The following is a 16,727-nucleotide window of genomic DNA, read 5'->3' on the forward strand; positions in this document are numbered from 1 at the left end:
TGACATTGTGGTGCTAAATAGATAGAGTGAGGCAATTTTTTGGATAAAAGCATGCAATCTTCTTAGTTTGAATTTTTTTTTGCATGAATACCCTTCTAAATATCAAATTTTGCATGAATACCTTTGCAAAATTGATATTTGCATGTATACTCTTATCAAACACTTGTTTTGCTATTCTACTTTTTTTTATTCTTATTTTTGCATATATACCCAGGTCATCAACGGTCGTTAAAAAATTAACGATTTCAAATTAAAATAACTAAAATATCCTTAACGGGTAGATATAGAAAAAGAAATATTTATAAGACGATTACAATGAGAACAAAAAAAATAATTTTAAAATTTTAATAAAATGAATATAGTTTTGATTAATGGTGTTAGAAGAACCGTTATATTAGGGGTATTTGTGTAAAAATAGTATTGTATAAGAATACAGAAATAAATATAAATTTTAAGAAAATATTCATATAAATTTAAAGTTTTAGAAGGGTATTCATGTAAAAAAACTTTTTAAGTTTTTCTCAAAAGATAGAATCAAGAATGACAACCTTATTGGATATTTTTGGTTTAGTTAGTTTAACTCAACACATTGAATATGTTACTCCACTCCAAACATGGATGGAACCAGCTTATAATAGATTCTTTTGAATATGATAGCAATATTCATATTGAGACTCATCAATTTTCATATTGACAATTAGGACTATTGTAAATTGACTCCAATATATCTTGTGACATGCATAATTTTCAACTACATGAGCAACGGTCTTGATTAATGATGACAATCATTTTGAGATCAAATGCAAAAATTGTTTGGCCAAACAAAAAAGCATAGACCCGAATAGTGTTTCCACCATGTGCTCATCCTCTAGCTTAGGTTGTTGGTATAAGCGATAGTGTTCATTCTTTGGCATCTTCGTTGTTATTCTGAGAATTAGGATTGGTTTCTCAAGGTCAATTTCGATGGATGCGTACTTGGTGGTAGTGCAGGCTTCGTTATCAGGGATTCGAACTCTAGACTGATTGCTGCTGGTGAGTGCCAGATTCTCGACACCTCTATTCTGGAGGCGGAGTTGAGAGCAGCATAGACTGGTCTAAGTTATGCTCGGCATGTCTATGGGGTAGAGCAGTCCTGTTTGAGAGCAACTCGGCCACAGTGATCGGCTAGATCCAAGGGAAGCCGATGACATAGGTGGGTGTCACCTTCTGCTCCGAGATATCTAGACCATGTGAGAGGCGATGTTGCATTTTAGATTGGGCATATATATAAAGAGGCCAATGGGACCGCAGATTGAGTGGCCTCGTACGTGGCCGATCACTCCGAGGAACCCTATGGGTCAGTGAAAGGAAGCTGCCTCAAGTACTTCGTGATATGTTATTTTTTGATTTGTTTGGATATATTCATACTAAAAATGTATAAGCTATCCGCTATATATATATATATATATATATATATATATATATATATATATATATAAAAGGAGAAGGAGGAGGGAGGGTGTATCGTGTTCCGCATACGGAATTCCATATCGGATACGTTCATCACTACGGGCACCGTCCCGGCGACTCGCGGAGCAGCTTAACGACGGAAAATAACAGCGGCTACGCTCTCGACGTGTCTAGTTCCTATTGGTGTTGACACCTAATTCGCTTCCGCTCATTGGTCCGTTTCCGGAGATCCACGTTTGCACGCAGACGGACTCGTTGACGCCTTCGCCCTCTAAAGGCCGTTGTTGAGAGAGGGAAGGAGAAACCGAGAGGGAGAGAGAGAGCGCGCTCGCAACGGATACTGGAGGAGATCTCGACCTCTCTCCGAACCCTGATTTCGATCTAGAATTCCCCAACTCTCGATTCACAGACCTTGATTCGAATTCCAGGTTTCGGATATCGGAGCTGCTCCACGGCTCCGATGGCGCCGCCGAGAACGAGGCTTCTGCTCCTCGCCTTCCTTCTATTACACGTTCTTGCCGCATTCGGGGGGTACTATTCGATCCTACTTGGATACTTTTTTTTGAGTAGTTTGGATTCGAATCGCTTTGGATTTTGGTAAATTTTCCTCTATTTGGTGGTTTTTGGGATTTTAGGAAGAACTATTATGACGTGTTGCAAGTTCCGAAGGGTGCTTCGGAGGAGCAGATCAAGAGGTCCTACAGGAAGCTCGCTCTGAAGTACCATCCCGATAAGAACCCCGGAAACGAGGAGGCCAACAAGAGATTCGCGGAGATCAACAATGGTATGGATCGAGATTTTTTGTTAGTGGAAAGCAATTTGATCAATTCCTTTTCGCGTCCTCCTTCTAGAGCGATGCGTTTGATTTACTTGTCCTTAAAATCTCTTCTTTTGTGGCCTAAGGATTTCAGTGTTTTCCCCTTTCTTCCTTATAGGTTACTAAAATTTCATTAATTCTTTATTCAAAATCTAATCATTTTGCCAAAATTTACGAATTTTAGCATATGAAGTGCTGTCGGATCGTGAGAAGAGGAGTATCTATGACCGTTATGGCGAAGAGGGTGTGAAGCAGCATGCCAATAGCGGAGGAAGGGGTGGCGGGATGAACATCCAAGATATTTTTAACAAGTAAGAAAATGTTTCTTTTTTGTTCCGTTGAGATTGCCTTGAATTTATTTCAAATGTAAACATAACTAAGCAACACAGACTAATATAGTTTTGAGAGACATCACTGGAATTGCTTTAATTGTTCTTGATGAAATAGCGGAAGAAGGGAGAAAGACAAGGAAAGAAGGATAATGTTTTCTTGTTTTTTAGGAAACAGCCATAGCCCACCTTTTATAAAGGGAAGGTGGCTATCCTATACAGTTACAACGGCTATATTGTTAGGTCATGTACAATCACGTCACTAGCTAAGCTAAAGCTAAGCTAACATCCTCCCTTAAACTCAATATGGGAGTAAAGATGCCATCTTGAGTTTGTGAACCAAATCACGATGATGCCCCGGTGGATGTGCCTTCGTAAAGATATCAGCAAGTTGATCCACAAAAGCAACATATATCAACTGGAGAGTACCTTGCTTGATATGATGCCGAATGAAGTGACAATCTATCTCAATATGCTTCGTTCGCTCATGAAACACATCGTTATGAGCAATCTGCATGGCACTTACATTATCACATTGAAGAGGGGAACTGCTAGTCAAAGGAACACCCATATCATGCAGTAGCCATCGAAGCCACAAGAACTCAGAGGTAGTATCTGCCAATGCACGATACTCAGCCTCTATACTCAAGCGAGAGAACCGTTTGCTTCTTGTTTTTTCAGGAGATAAGAGATGACCAAGCAAGAAACAATAGCTTGTGGTAGAACGGCGATCTGTAGGATCTCCAGCCCAATCAGCATCAGAATAGGCCTGTACATCTAAAGTGGAGTAGGCTGAGAAATTAAGGCCGTGAAACAATATACCCTTAACGTACCGAAGGATACGTAGGACTGCTGCATAGTGTGTAGAGCGTGGAGCATGCATAAACTGACTAACCAAGGTGACTGTACGAGAAATGTTAGGACGTGTCACAGTCAGGTAGATGAGACTGCCAACCAACTGCTGATATAGAGTCGCATTTGTCAATGATTCACCATTTGTGGGAAGATGCTTAGCATTCATTTTCAGAGGACTATCCACAGTCTTGCTATCTGTCAAACCAGCACGAAATATCAACTCGGAAGCATACTTAGCCTATGAAAGATAGTAGCTATTTGAGCTGGATGTCACCTCGAGACCAAGAAAGTAGCTGAGGGATCCTAAATCCTTCATCTCAAACTGCTGGCCAAGAAACTGCTGAAGTGTATGAATCCCTGACATGTCATCTCCAGTAATAACCATATCATCCACATATAGCAAGAGAAGAACGATACCAGCCTCAGATCGGCGAAGAAATAGTGCAGAGTGATATGCACTAGAAGTGAAACTTTGTTGAGTGAGAACTGAACTAAACTTGAAAAATCAAGCCCGAGGAGATTGCTTGAGGCCATATAACGCCTTTCGAAGACGACAAACCTTCTCCTGTGGATGTGCAAGACCTGGAGAAGGCTGTAGGTACACTTCCTCGGCTAAATCACCATTGAAGAAAGCATTCTTAACATCCATCTGATGCATCTTCCATTACTTGACAGCTGCAACTGCAAGTAAGGAACGAAAAGTGGTAAGGCGTGCGACTGGAGAAAAAGTCTCCTCATAGTCAATACCATACTCCTGTGTGAATCCTGGAGCCACCAGACGAGCTTTGTAGTGTTCCACTGAACTATCAGCTCGAGTCTTGATCTTATCCACCCACTTACATCCTACTGCAGTCTTTCCAAGAGGCAAGTCAGTCAGATCCCATGTATGCGTATCATGAAGAGCTTGGAGTTCATCAGACATGGCCTTTTGCCAAAGAGGATTAGAACTGGCCTCGCAATAATTACGAGGCTCATAGAGGGTAGCAAGAGCATAAAAACAGTGATAATCATTGAGATGAGATGGGATGGATCTTACCCTGCTAGAGCGGCAAAGGGTAGTACTGAGAAAAGGCTCGGATGATCCGGTTGTGATGATCGGATCAATGGACGGTCCAGACCTAGTGGAGTCGGTCATTGAGAGATTGTCTGATGAGCTCCCATCACCTGCAACTGAAAAAGGGTTTTGGAAAGAGATCAACAGTGGGGTTATTGAAGATAGGAGAATACTGAGGAGGGCCCGTGGAGAGCGGAGAGATGCTAATAAATATTTTGTGTTCACAAAATTGAACATGTCGGGATATACGAAGTCATTTGGCAATAGAATCATAACAACGATAACCTTTATGTTCGATACCATAACCAAGAAAATAGCAGAGATGTGAGCGTGGTTCAAGTTCAGTACGCTCATGTGAAGGAAGCAGAACGAAACAGACAACCAAAAACTTTTAGAAAAGAGTAATTATGAACCTTCTCATAAAGAACCTCATATGGCGATTTATTTGAGATCGTGGGAAAAGGTACTCGATTGATGGTATAGACTGCTGTAAGAGCAACCTCTCCCCAGAAAGACTCAGGTAAGGCAATAGAAAAAAGAAGGGACCTGACAGTGTCCAAGATGTGTCGATGCTTTCGTTCGGCACGACTATTCTGCCGAGAGGTGTAAGGGCAAGAATGATGGAATACTGTTCCATCTTGTTTAAGTACTTTCATGAATAAGGTAGAGGTATATTCCATGGCATTATCACCACGAAAAAATTTTATGGGTCGACCAAACTGGGTTTTAACTATCTGCTGAAAATTACGAAAAGTGTCAAGTAACTCAGGGCGATCACGTAAAAGATAAAGTCATGTATACCGCGAGTAGTCATCAATAAACAACACAAAATATCGTGATCCTCCCTTAGTCGCAACAGGAGCAGGTCCCCAAATATCAGAGTGTATCAAATCAAAAGGTGGGGTGGAGAAAGAAACGCTTTTAGTAAAGGGTATAGCAATTTGTTTACCTAATTGACAGGAGACACAATCAAAAGGTTGAAAGTTAACTTTTCCCAAATAACTGCTCGAAGCTAAAGACTGGACACGAGACAAGGAAGCATGCCCTAAACGAGAATGCCAAAGACTCGAGGAGACAACACCAACTGATGGAATAGGACTAGAGCTAGGTACATGTAATGATGTGAGCTCAAACAAACGACCAACTTTACGCCCGGTCCCAACGATCTGACCTGTTTTCTGATCCTGCACATCACAACCTTTGTCAGTAAAAGTTACCTTAAGGCCATGTTCCACAAGTTGACCAACAGACAGCAAGTTAAGAGATAGTTTCGGAACAAGATATGTATTTGGTAAAGACAAGGTAGAAGTAGAGACAGAACCTACGTGGCTAACAGTCATATGGGAGCCATTAGCAGTGTAAATAACGGGAACAGGATTCAAGTTAGTTTCCAAGAAAATTAAAGAGGGATCAGAGATCATGTAATTACAACATGCGGAGTCAATAAACCAAGAGAAAGGTTTACCTGAGGTGGTAGAGAGGGTAGTGCGAGATAGAACCTGATAAACTATTGCCTCAATATCTGCTGTAGTAATGGATGAAGTGGGTATAGAAGAAGAAGATGCAGACGCTGACAAACCAATAGAAGCAACAGCCGCAGTCCGATGTGACGAGGCCGTCTGGGCTTTTTGAGCTGCTTTCTCCTTAGCTTGTTTCTTTCTACACTTTGAGATCTTATGGCCTATTTTGCCATAATGGAAACACCGTCCCTGAAATTTACTAAACTTTCCTTCATAAGAAATAAAGGAAGTGGGTAAAATACTAGCTGATGTGGCCATAATTGAGGTCCCAAACAAGACCTTCTCTTTCTTCTTCTTCTTCTTCTTCTTCTTCTTCTTCTTTTGAATGAGACGTGATAGGAACTAGTGACGGAAACTACTTTGAGTCACGTCTCTGTGGCTTCTCAGAGGGGCAAAGTGGCTATTGTGTCACGTCTTAGTGTCAGAAGGGGCTTTTCGTGACCAAAAGCTCTTCTGAGCTTGCAACTATAGGAGGGGTTAAGGGCAAAGTGCAATGATTGAGGGGGGTGGCTCGAGGAGCTGAGGCGGCGGGGATGACCCAGAGGCGCTCGAAGAGCTGAGGTCTTGGGGAAATCTGACCCTAGTAGGTCAAGAATCTGGCTTCCACTACAGCCGATCCAACTCTCTGCTTTCAAGTTTCCCAAGAGAGAGAGATATGGGTGGTAGAAGAAAACAATCAAATTGGTTTGTGGGGGTGAGAGGAAGCGAGCGAGCGAGTGGGAGAAAGAGAAGGCGGAGCACCTAGTACCGGTGGCGTGTCCACCGGCAGCGGCGGCGGCGCTGTCGCAGACGTGGCGGAGGCGTGCTTGTCAATAAAGCGGCAGCTAGAGGAAGTCGGAGTCGGTGACGGGCGGGCTTCTCCTCCGGGCTGCACTGCGATGTAGTCGGCCGATTCTCCACCAAAAAAGGTATGTGTAGTTTGTGTATGTTAGATGTTTGATGAAATGCCACAAAGAATAGAGATATACTCCTGAGAAGAATGGACGTGCCAGATCCCGACGATCCTGACGATGCCTGCCGCCGCCGAAGAAGAAGTGGCTGGTGCCCGGTGGTGGGCTACGAGAGAAGAGATGAGAAAAGGAGAGGACAAAGGGAAGGAAAAACCAGAGACTGCTTCAGGATCTCTATTGCTCTGATACCATGATGAAATAGAGAAAGAAGGGAGAAAGACAAGGAAGGATAATGTTTTCTTGTTTTTTAGGAAACAGCCATAGCCCACCTTTTATAAGGGGAAGGTGGCTATCCTATACAGTTACAACGGCTAAAGTGTCAGGTATTACAATGGCTATATTGTTAGGTCGTGTTGGGAGCTGTATGATAAATAGAACAACCGTCGAATTGGAGCCCCTCCTGACAACTCTATTTGAGTCCGTTCACTCCTCACTCTACTAACGCAGGGTAAGTGATTATTGATATCCGACTGAAGATTAACAATCCAGATCGAACTCATTCATGGTTCTTTCTACTTGGGAGAATGTTAAATGTCGCCAGTAGGCCCGCTTGCTTTGATATCTGAAGAGTTGAAGAAAGTGAAGGGGTCTGGAATAGCAACCGTCGCCTTCGGACTAGCAGCTTTAGCCGAGAAATTTCGAATCCAGGCCACAGGGAGAGCAGTACAGTAAGTTCTTCTATGTGGGCGACTAAAGAAGGGCCGCAGCTCTCAAAGAAGCCTTGTACATAGTGTACATAGTAGGGGTGTGTGGAGCTCTATCTTGACCTTGCCGGCTGTCTCCTCAGTTTGGTATTGCAAAGATTCCATCCTCGGTGTGACCATAAATAAATAAAAGCTCCTAATATTATTATGGAAAGTTTCTTTTTCTTCTTCATCTTACCAAAACCTGATTTGGATAGAGTAACGGGAGAAATCCGCTTTACTGACTGTTTGCAGCATGGGAGCTGATTACCAAAAAAATCCCTGGGAAAAAAGAAAAGATATCTCGGTAACGAAAACCATAGGAGGCTGTATTAGCGAGATCCAACGGTGAACAGCTGCCCAAAAGAAAAACCGCCTGGAAGTCCGAGGACAGGACAATCACGTCACTAGCTAAGCTAATGTACAGCTAAGCTAAAGCTAAGCTAACAGTTCTTTTGATCACCCAGTTTACTGGGGTCAATATGATATCCTTATCTCCACTCAGTCACATAATAAAAATCAACAGTACATCGTAAATTTATTTTATCCGCATCTTAGAGTAATTCTTAAGTTCTTCCTTCTCATGCCCATCCAGAACACATTCATTGGCTTGTCATGCTGAACTGTTAATTGGAAGTGATAGTATACCTTTTTAGTTGGTGTAGGGAAGTGCCTTCTGTCTTGCAGGGTGAGAATCGGTAAAGAAACATGGGAAGGACCTAACTAAAATGATAATGTCCCGTCCATCCTGGAAGCCTTAGATATGTGCAAATGTTGATCTATTGAAATAGTTTAAATCTAAATATACAAAGTAGTTTAGTTGAATGAATGAATGAAAGTGTGACTTTATAGTAAGTTCGGTGCCTAGTTGTTTGTGGTTCGCCGCACCAGATTGTGCCGCCCAGTACCAGGCATACTATACTATATTGGTAGCGAACTGATACTTGGTATAATCGGTATGGAAGGCATACAGAGTGTTGGTACAATGAGATGACCCGATACTGTACTAAAATAGTAACATGTACCTAAAAGAGTACTGCGAGCCATTATCTAGTCATTATAGTAATTGTGTGGGTGATAGCAAGGTCCTTGGCTCAAGGGTCACCTAGACAATTTGACCAATACGGTTGCAACTCTATATATCTCATAGTTGAGAGCATTTAAGATGGTTTTATCATTGATTATCAATTCTTTCTGCTGATTTTATATGCTTTTGTTTTCACACTCCTTCGTATTGGGTTGTTTTTCACAATCTTGTTTCCTCTTTACTGCTGCTTTGATATTTGCAACTGCTTCTATGATGATTTTTGCCTGGCTGTTAATGTGTTTTCAATGAGCCATCTTGCATATGCATAATGCATAATACATTATACATTACCCCCTTTTGCATTACATTTGCCTTTTTTTTTTTTGCGAGTGTTGCTTTCATACATTATCTCATACAGTAAGTATTGCTAGTTTTATCATGTTGTATCTAAAGTACATGCATTTTATTGGCTTACCTAATTATAAATCAAGTATTGCTGGCATTGCTTACATATAAGGTTTCTTTCAGTTTCTTTGGAGGTGGTATGGCTGAAGAAGAGGAAGAGGTGATAGCAAAAGGTGATGATGTAGTTGTTGAATTGGATGCCACACTAGAAGATTTATACATGGGAGGTTCATTAAAGGTAATTTTACTCTCTTCATAATTTTCTTAAGGCCATTCATTATCTAAAACTTCTTCTGCAAACCACCGTAGACATCATTGCTATTATCGTTTCTTTTTAGATCAATGCCTTATATGTGAATTGTGCCACTGTAATTTTTATGGTCCTATATTCTTGTTCAGGATGAGGACTTTTTTGGGTTTTTGATGTTCCCCTTTTGCTTTTCTAGTTTATAACTGCATTATTTCTTGAAACATAATTTTAAATTGATTTTGCATACTATGAACTGGAGCATGTCTTTGAGATAACCTGTTTCTTATGAATTCCAAATCACCTTACTTTGTCTTCTTTGGTGAGATATCTTATAGGTTTGGAGGGAGAAAAATGTTGTAAAGCCAGCCCCTGGTAAGAGGCGTTGTAACTGCAGGAATGAAGTTTATCATAGGCAAATTGGGCCGGGAATGTTTCAGCAGATGACAGAACAGGTTCATTCTCTTTCAAAAGATTCCTTGCTAGGTAGCTCTGCCATGTGTGGATGAGACTTTCTCAAACAAAGAGCAGTTTAGGCCCCGCTATTTTTGTTGTCATTCGAATATGCACTGATAGGGATAAATAATTATATATGAACTTTTATTCTTAATTCACCTTCAGAACATGTTTAAGTTGAACAAGTTTTATTTAGATTTCATATGTTTCTTTTTCAGGTCTGCGAGCAATGTTCAAACGTGAAATTTGAGCGAGAAGGTTATTTTATCACTGTTGATATTGAGAAGGGGATGCAAGATGGACAAGTAAGCTTCTAAGCCTCAAAACTGACTCACACATCATTTATAGGTTATCATTATTCCGAATAAAGTCTTCTTGGGCCAATGTTTTCTATGTATTACACTACTGCTTGTTCCTGCCAGATACATATGGGGTTTTCTATTTTTTTTTTTTACTAGCATCCAGTGGCAGTATCTTCATGGATGTTCTTAGGCTGCTTAGTTTTTCAAAGTTATGATTTGCCACTAGTTTTACTATGTTATTTATACTACGGGACATTGCATCACATTCTTATCAAAAATTATTCATATTTTGGATATTCTCAGTTCCTTTATTTGATCAAACCTTCACACTAATAGACCTACATCTATATTTGAATATGCTTATTAAAATGCATGCTACTGCTGGGCAAAACAAAGTCATTTTGATTAACCCTGATTTGTATCAATTAGCATGTCTATTTATCCATTTTACTGGTAGTTACACTATTTCTTAGGCTTTCATCTATGTTTCATCTTTATGTTTATTTTTGTATATTCTATTTCCTTCATATTAATTATCTCATCTGCATGCTGAACTTCATTTGGCAAATCCTATACCATCTTCATTGTGTTGGCAGAGAGTTCAATCCAGGCTCTATGATATGCGTAGCATATTCTTCTCTTATTTCTTATGAGTGACCAACTAAAAATTTATCTTCGTTTAGCAAAGTTTGCGGTACCAATTGGTACGTACCATATCAGTGCTGAACCAGTACACGGTATTAGGGATGTACTAATTGTCGATGCACCGAAGTGGGTACCGTATCGGATGTGTACCGATAAAGTAGTAGGATGGTATTGGTATAGGTCCGCTACCAAGATGGTGAACCTATTTAGGCCCTATTTGGAGAGCTGTTGGCAGTAGAGCTTTTGGAAGTAGAGCTTTCTGAAGTAGAGCTTTTATAAAAAGTTGTTTGCTGTTTGATAACTACATTTCTAAAGTGTTGTGGCACTTTAACATGTATTTGGTAAACAAACTGAGAAAGTATTTTTGGTATGACAAAATGACCATAAAGGACATTGCATAGTATTATACAATAGAACATAATAAAATATAATATATATTAATACATAAATATATGATACAGTATAATATTATTATAATGTAATATAATATTATTATAATATAATAATATAATATTGTATACTATAGCATAATAATTTAATATAATATTAAATTAATTAACATAACATATCAATGTATTATGATATAATGTAATATAATATTATATTTATAGTATAATACAATAACAAAGGTATAAAATATCATAATTATTAGCGTAAATTAATTTTTCATAATATAACATAATATTAAATTATTTAACATAACATATTAATGTATTATGATATAATGTAATATAATATTATATTTATAGTATAATACAATAATAAAGGTATAAAATATTAAAATTATTAGTGTAAATTAATTTTCTATCCTCCTGCAGATTTTCAGAATTATGAAGGGACATTTTGTGTAATTGTTATATTTTATCATGGGTATTTTGGTCTAAAAAACAGCTTTCCGACGGGGCCTAAAAGTGCTTTTCCGGAAAGCTTCAAAATAGAGCTTCTTCCAAAAAGTTATTCTTAGCTTTCTGAAAAAGCTAAAATAGCTTTTCGAAATTTTTACCAAACACCCTTATTTCATCTAAAAGTGCTTTTGAAGGACCAGAAAGTGCTTTTTGACCCTCCAAAAGCTCTCCCAAACGGGCCTTAGTATGTATGTTGAAGCTGCTCTTCTATCTGAGTTCTAAACTAATTCAGACTTGTTGCATCATAAATATATGTATTTTCCTTATTCAATTTTATTGTGACTCATAAGTGTCAATCTATAAACCTTGCATAGGAGTTGCTTTTTTATGAGGATGGTGAACCCAAAGTTGATGGTGAAGCTGGAGATCTTAAGGTCTCTCTCTCTCTCTCTCTCACCCTCTCTCCACTCCCTTTAAAAAATGAAACTTACCACTTTAAAACTACATTATCATTTAACCCAATCATTTTCATGAGCAGTTCAGGATCCAAACAGCACCACATGAGCGCTTCAGAAGAGAAGGCAATGATCTGCATACAACTGTGACAATTTCACTGGTGACAACTTTTCTTCATTTTTTTTCCCTTTTGTCTGACTATGATTTATTTCTACTGAAGTTGACCACCATTACTGCTGTGATTCATAGATCTACATGTTTTTGTAAATTTCACTTGGTATTTTGTTCCGATCTAGAGCTGTGTGCTGCTATTATGATTTTAATGTAACCGTGTCTGGGTTGTCTGGATTGTGTTTTCATGTCAAGTAAGAGTATGGATTTTGCAGCAATCCTGGATCTCATCTGTTTATTTCCTGATTTAAAGAACTTCTTTGTGTGATTTCTCTTATGTTGCTAACTTTGGAAATCAAAGTTCCAATCATCAAACGAACTTGTGCTAGCAGTTTAGAGGAGGTTGCTCTCAATACAGAAATCTAAAAACATCTTTGAGCATGGCCTACTTTCAGAATATTTTACTGAAAATTAGTATTGTTATGTGGATGAATAGTATAATCATGGGAATAAATCATATTAGGCAGTCCTGACTAAGAAGTATGCATGCTGGTGGGTGCTTCCATGTGTTGATTAGTCAACTAATTACCATATTATTGTCATGCAGTAATTTTAATGAGGGATCAGTGCTATGAGCCCGCATATTCCTACGAAATCAAAAGAACATGGCGTTGCATAGTTTAGCATGTCATTAACTGGCAGATAGATTAACAGAAAACCTACAGTAATGAGTTTTTTGATGCTCTTTTTTTCTTATGTAGTTTTTCTTTTTTAGTGGGAAAGAAGGGGCACTGCTGGTATTTCCTTGTTGATGCCAAACTTATTTTTATTGATCATACAGTGATTGCAGTGTAGTTGCTTTAGTATTGGAGACATAGATGCCTATAGCCTACAATGCCTGCAATATTGACCTTATAAATTATCAATATAATCTACATGGTGAAGTTTGACTTCCAGGGATTTTCTGATGCTTGCCTATTCTATTTTCTCTCTTGGTTTGCCTTGAGGCATGAGCTTCATAAAATTTTTACCTCTGAAGTTTCTGTTTTCTGCCACTTATAAAGAAATACTACACTTTCCAGATTCTTTGGGCTTCATATCTGTTTGTAACCAGGATTTTAAAACTCGGTTTGGTCTCCAAGTTGAGCTTTGGTTTCGGTAGTTTCACTCTAAGTTTCAAAGCTTTGGTAAAGTGAAGAAAAAATCCATAAAAAATAAAAATTAGGATAAATAAAAGAAACTGAGGCAAGTTATTTTACATCATTTTATTATGTTTTGAGTTATTTGCAGTGATAAGTTGTGCAGCTTAGGTAGTTTTAGGCTGAAAATTCTGGTACCCTCTAATAATTTCCCCTCAGAGATTGTTTTTACCCTTTTGGAAGTTTGAGGATTATATATCTTCAAACTACTAAAACAAACCTATCTATTCAATTAGAAACTTAGGATAGACTGAGGATAGAGACACTACACACCAGGTAGAATCCTATCTCTAATGTCCTTAATAGTGACTGCAAGTAGCCCTTTATTTATCAATAATCACATGCTATCAACAAACAAATGAGTATAGATAGAGATAGAAAAGCAAAAAAAAAAAAAGGCATTCCGGGTTGTCGAGCCTAACCACCCCTCTTTTTTCTCTTCTTTTTCTGCAGCATCTAAGCTTTGTTGTAATGTTTCAAATTTGAAATCACATTTCATAAAAAAATTGAGATCACATAAATGTCTTAATGCCTGATGATCGATGCGGTAATGAATAAATTTGTGTTTGAATGAAATTATTGATGAATAATATTAATGATTAAATGATATTAATGAGTTTTATAAAATAGTAAGCACATTTACTCTGGCAATTTGAAAAAAGGAAAAAAAAAACAAAAACAGCTGTTTCGGTCAGTTTTGGCTAAAACTGACCAGAACCAACCGAAACCGACCGAAACTGACAGAAACTTGAAACTCTCTTGTAACACAAGCCTTCTATTCCGTAAAACTGGTCTTACTTTTGTGAACAATTGGAGAGATTTTGCTTCATGTCGATAGACATCAATAAGAAGGTAAGGAAGAGCATCACATGTTTTGAAACTGGTTTTGAATGTTTTGTTTTAGCTCCACCCTAAAGAAGTTTCACTTTCTAAACCTTCTAAAAGTATGTGCAACAACTCATTGGGAATATTGAATAAGTTATCATCAGCTGAAATCTTACGAACTTCAGTACTTAGCCTTAGCTAAGAGGCTTTACCTGTCTCTCTGGGTCTGGTTTTATGATCCTCATGTATTGGGTTTTGCTCTGATCACCATTAATGTTTGTGTTCTTTTTTTAGTTTTGTAACTATTGGGTGAATTTCAGATTTCATTAACTGGAAAAGAGACCTGGAGTCATCATCTCTGTTGTATCTACCCTTGACATACCTTAGAAGACTTGCATCCTAAATTTACCAGATAAATTTAGGGAAGGATATCTGCTAAACCATGGATACTTACAAATCACATCCCTTTCACTGTTTTCGCTCCCCTCTACCAAAAAAAAAAAAAAACAAGAACTGCTAAGGAACAAAGGAAAACAGTGCCGCTTTTCCCAGGTCGATATTTGGAATTATATCAATCTATTGAAAGGAAAGTCACAAATTATCGTGCTTGGTTTTTCAATACTGCAGGTAAAAGGAAGCATTTTATGGACATCTGAACCTGGAATATTTATTCTCCTTTTTTGTTTAACTTCTTGGTTTTCATATATGATGTTGATCTATTAACTCCCTGCTTATTTCAGGTCCAAGCTCTTGTTGGTTTCGAAAAGACCATCAAGCATCTTGATGAACATTTAGTGGAAATTGGCACAAAGGTTTGCAAATAACCATGATCTTGGTCAGCCATATGAACTTGTCAATTTTCCTCCACTTTTTAAATGATTTGGTCAAAATTTGCAGGGAATCACTAAACCTAAAGAGGTGAGGAAGTTCAAAGGGGAAGGCATGCCTTTGCACCTAAGTACAAAGAAAGGAGATTTGTATGTGACGTATGAAGTTTTGTTCCCCAAGTCACTAACCGAAGATCAGAAGACTAAGATCAAGGCAATTCTTTCTTAAAGCTGGCGTTCTCTCCATTGGTACTACTTGGTTCTCCTTTGTACTTTGACTAGGTTTAATTGGAAGGTGTACAGCCCCTGGAATTTTCCCAAGTGGCTCCTATTTGAATGATGTCATTGACTGTAATCCTTGTTGGCTGCCTGTTTCCATAGGATGCTGTCACCTCTTCTCTTTTTTTCCCCCTTTCTTTTTTTTTAAAATTTTTTTGGGCAATAGATGTACTTTAGAAAAGGAAACTGATTAATTGGAATTTGATCCTGATCTTTCTCTCCCTTATCTCAACTAGGGCGAAAGAAAAACATATATTATAGAATCATGCTTGGTTATGTAATTCCATTTCCACGAGACAATTTATGTGGACACTGCTCTCAAAATGTATCCAAAATGATGAATTAAGATTTTCCTTGTTATATTTTGTACTGTTATATTCATTGTTTGGCTGGTTGATAATCTTTTTCTTCCTATTTTTTCTCTTTTTATTTCTCTTTGTTGGTCTAAAAATCCTATTAGTTAATGTAGAACATGCAGTGTCATCCTTTGTAGTATGACATTGATGGTTTTGCTACATTATGATCTTATTATGTCTCCTTTGGGATGTGGATATGTAAGTAGATTTAGGCTCAATGCTGAAAGATCTTATTGGACTCCTGTTAGCGATCAGCGTCCAGGTGACAAACCAGTCCCCATATCATGAAATCATTTTGAAAAAGGGATGAGTTGTCTTTGAAGACCACTGATTTGTTGTTCGCTGGCAGCTCTAATCTCTATTGAATGGTGCCATATTGTTATATTTTTTGAGATAGAATCCTGATCTCCTAGCATTCAAAGCCCTCAAGGGCAAGGGTGCTAAATGCGAAGATGCTTTGGTACATATTTTGTAATCCATCCACCAGCAGACCGCTGATGCCCAACTCGTTCTTGCCAGGGGGATGGACAAATTATCCAACATTTAACCTGCATAGCCTGTGTACTGCTGATTAATTATTTAACCCTCTTGCCTGCATTGCAAGACCATATTTATTAGAGTTGTTTGTATTACTTCTTTCTGTTTTTTTTTCCTTTTCCTTCCTATAGCTGTTTAGGTAAAATCAAATAAATATAAAGCAGTGAAATATAACAGGAGGCACTTCTCACTTACAATAATTTAACAGGAGGCAAAATCTTAAGAAAATTGCAATCATTTAACAGGAGGCAAAATCAAATTCTGAAGAACATTCCCATAAATTGGTGATCAGACAGGTTATTAGAGTTGCAAGTGTAAATGGATCTCATTGGACCACCCTCAAATAATTGTAAAAGAAGATTTAACTCAACTCCCTTGTATCCACTTTATCTATTTAAAATGCAGGAGTACAGTATTGGCTATCAAATTAAAAAAAAAAAAACCGCAATCACACAGTTACCTTTGCATGAATCATTGAGAAAATAAAGCAGTGAAATTTTGTGTGGGGCTCAGAGCCTAATTTTGCATTGCAACTATATCTCCTAGCAGCAAC

General features: G+C 38.2%; 1 protein-coding gene across 2 annotated transcripts; it reads left to right on the forward strand.

Annotated features, from left to right (window-relative positions):
- The first annotated feature begins 1,706 nt into the window (after nt 1-1,706).
- On the forward strand, nt 1,707-15,641 carry ATERDJ3B (DNAJ heat shock family protein). Of its 2 annotated transcripts, XM_008798997.6 has the most exons (10): nt 1,707-1,980; nt 2,085-2,233; nt 2,451-2,577; nt 9,213-9,327; nt 9,675-9,791; nt 10,011-10,097; nt 11,959-12,018; nt 12,123-12,200; nt 14,916-14,987; nt 15,073-15,641. In XM_008798997.6, the coding sequence occupies exons 1-10, from the start codon at nt 1,910-1,912 to the stop codon at nt 15,229-15,231; spliced, it is 1,035 nt and encodes a 344-aa protein (XP_008797219.4). In that variant the 5' UTR covers nt 1,707-1,909; the 3' UTR covers nt 15,232-15,641. The 2 variants fall into 2 exon arrangements, with proteins under 2 accessions (XP_008797219.4, XP_089785330.1); XM_089929204.1 differs by lacking the exons at nt 11,959-12,018; nt 12,123-12,200 and having other exon boundaries at nt 1,750-1,980.
- The last annotated feature ends 1,086 nt before the right edge of the window (nt 15,642-16,727 follow it).

Source organism: Phoenix dactylifera, chromosome 2, assembly GCF_051530095.1.
Source record: "Phoenix dactylifera cultivar Ajwa chromosome 2, Ajwa_hap1_PhDact_Kaust_v1.1, whole genome shotgun sequence".
Classification (NCBI taxonomy): domain Eukaryota; kingdom Viridiplantae; phylum Streptophyta; class Magnoliopsida; order Arecales; family Arecaceae; genus Phoenix; species Phoenix dactylifera.

Bases quoted from the DNA above. Each gene is read 5' to 3' on its own strand.
- ATERDJ3B (XM_008798997.6), top strand. From the start codon at position 1,910: ATGGCGCCGCCGAGAACGAGGCTTCTGCTCCTCGCCTTCCTTCTATTA. The intron at 2,578-9,212 runs GTAAGAAAATGT...GGTTTCTTTCAG, and splicing joins ATCCAAGATATTTTTAACAA to TTTCTTTGGAGGTGGTATGG. The intron at 12,201-14,915 runs GTGACAACTTTT...TGCTTATTTCAG, and splicing joins CAACTGTGACAATTTCACTG to GTCCAAGCTCTTGTTGGTTT.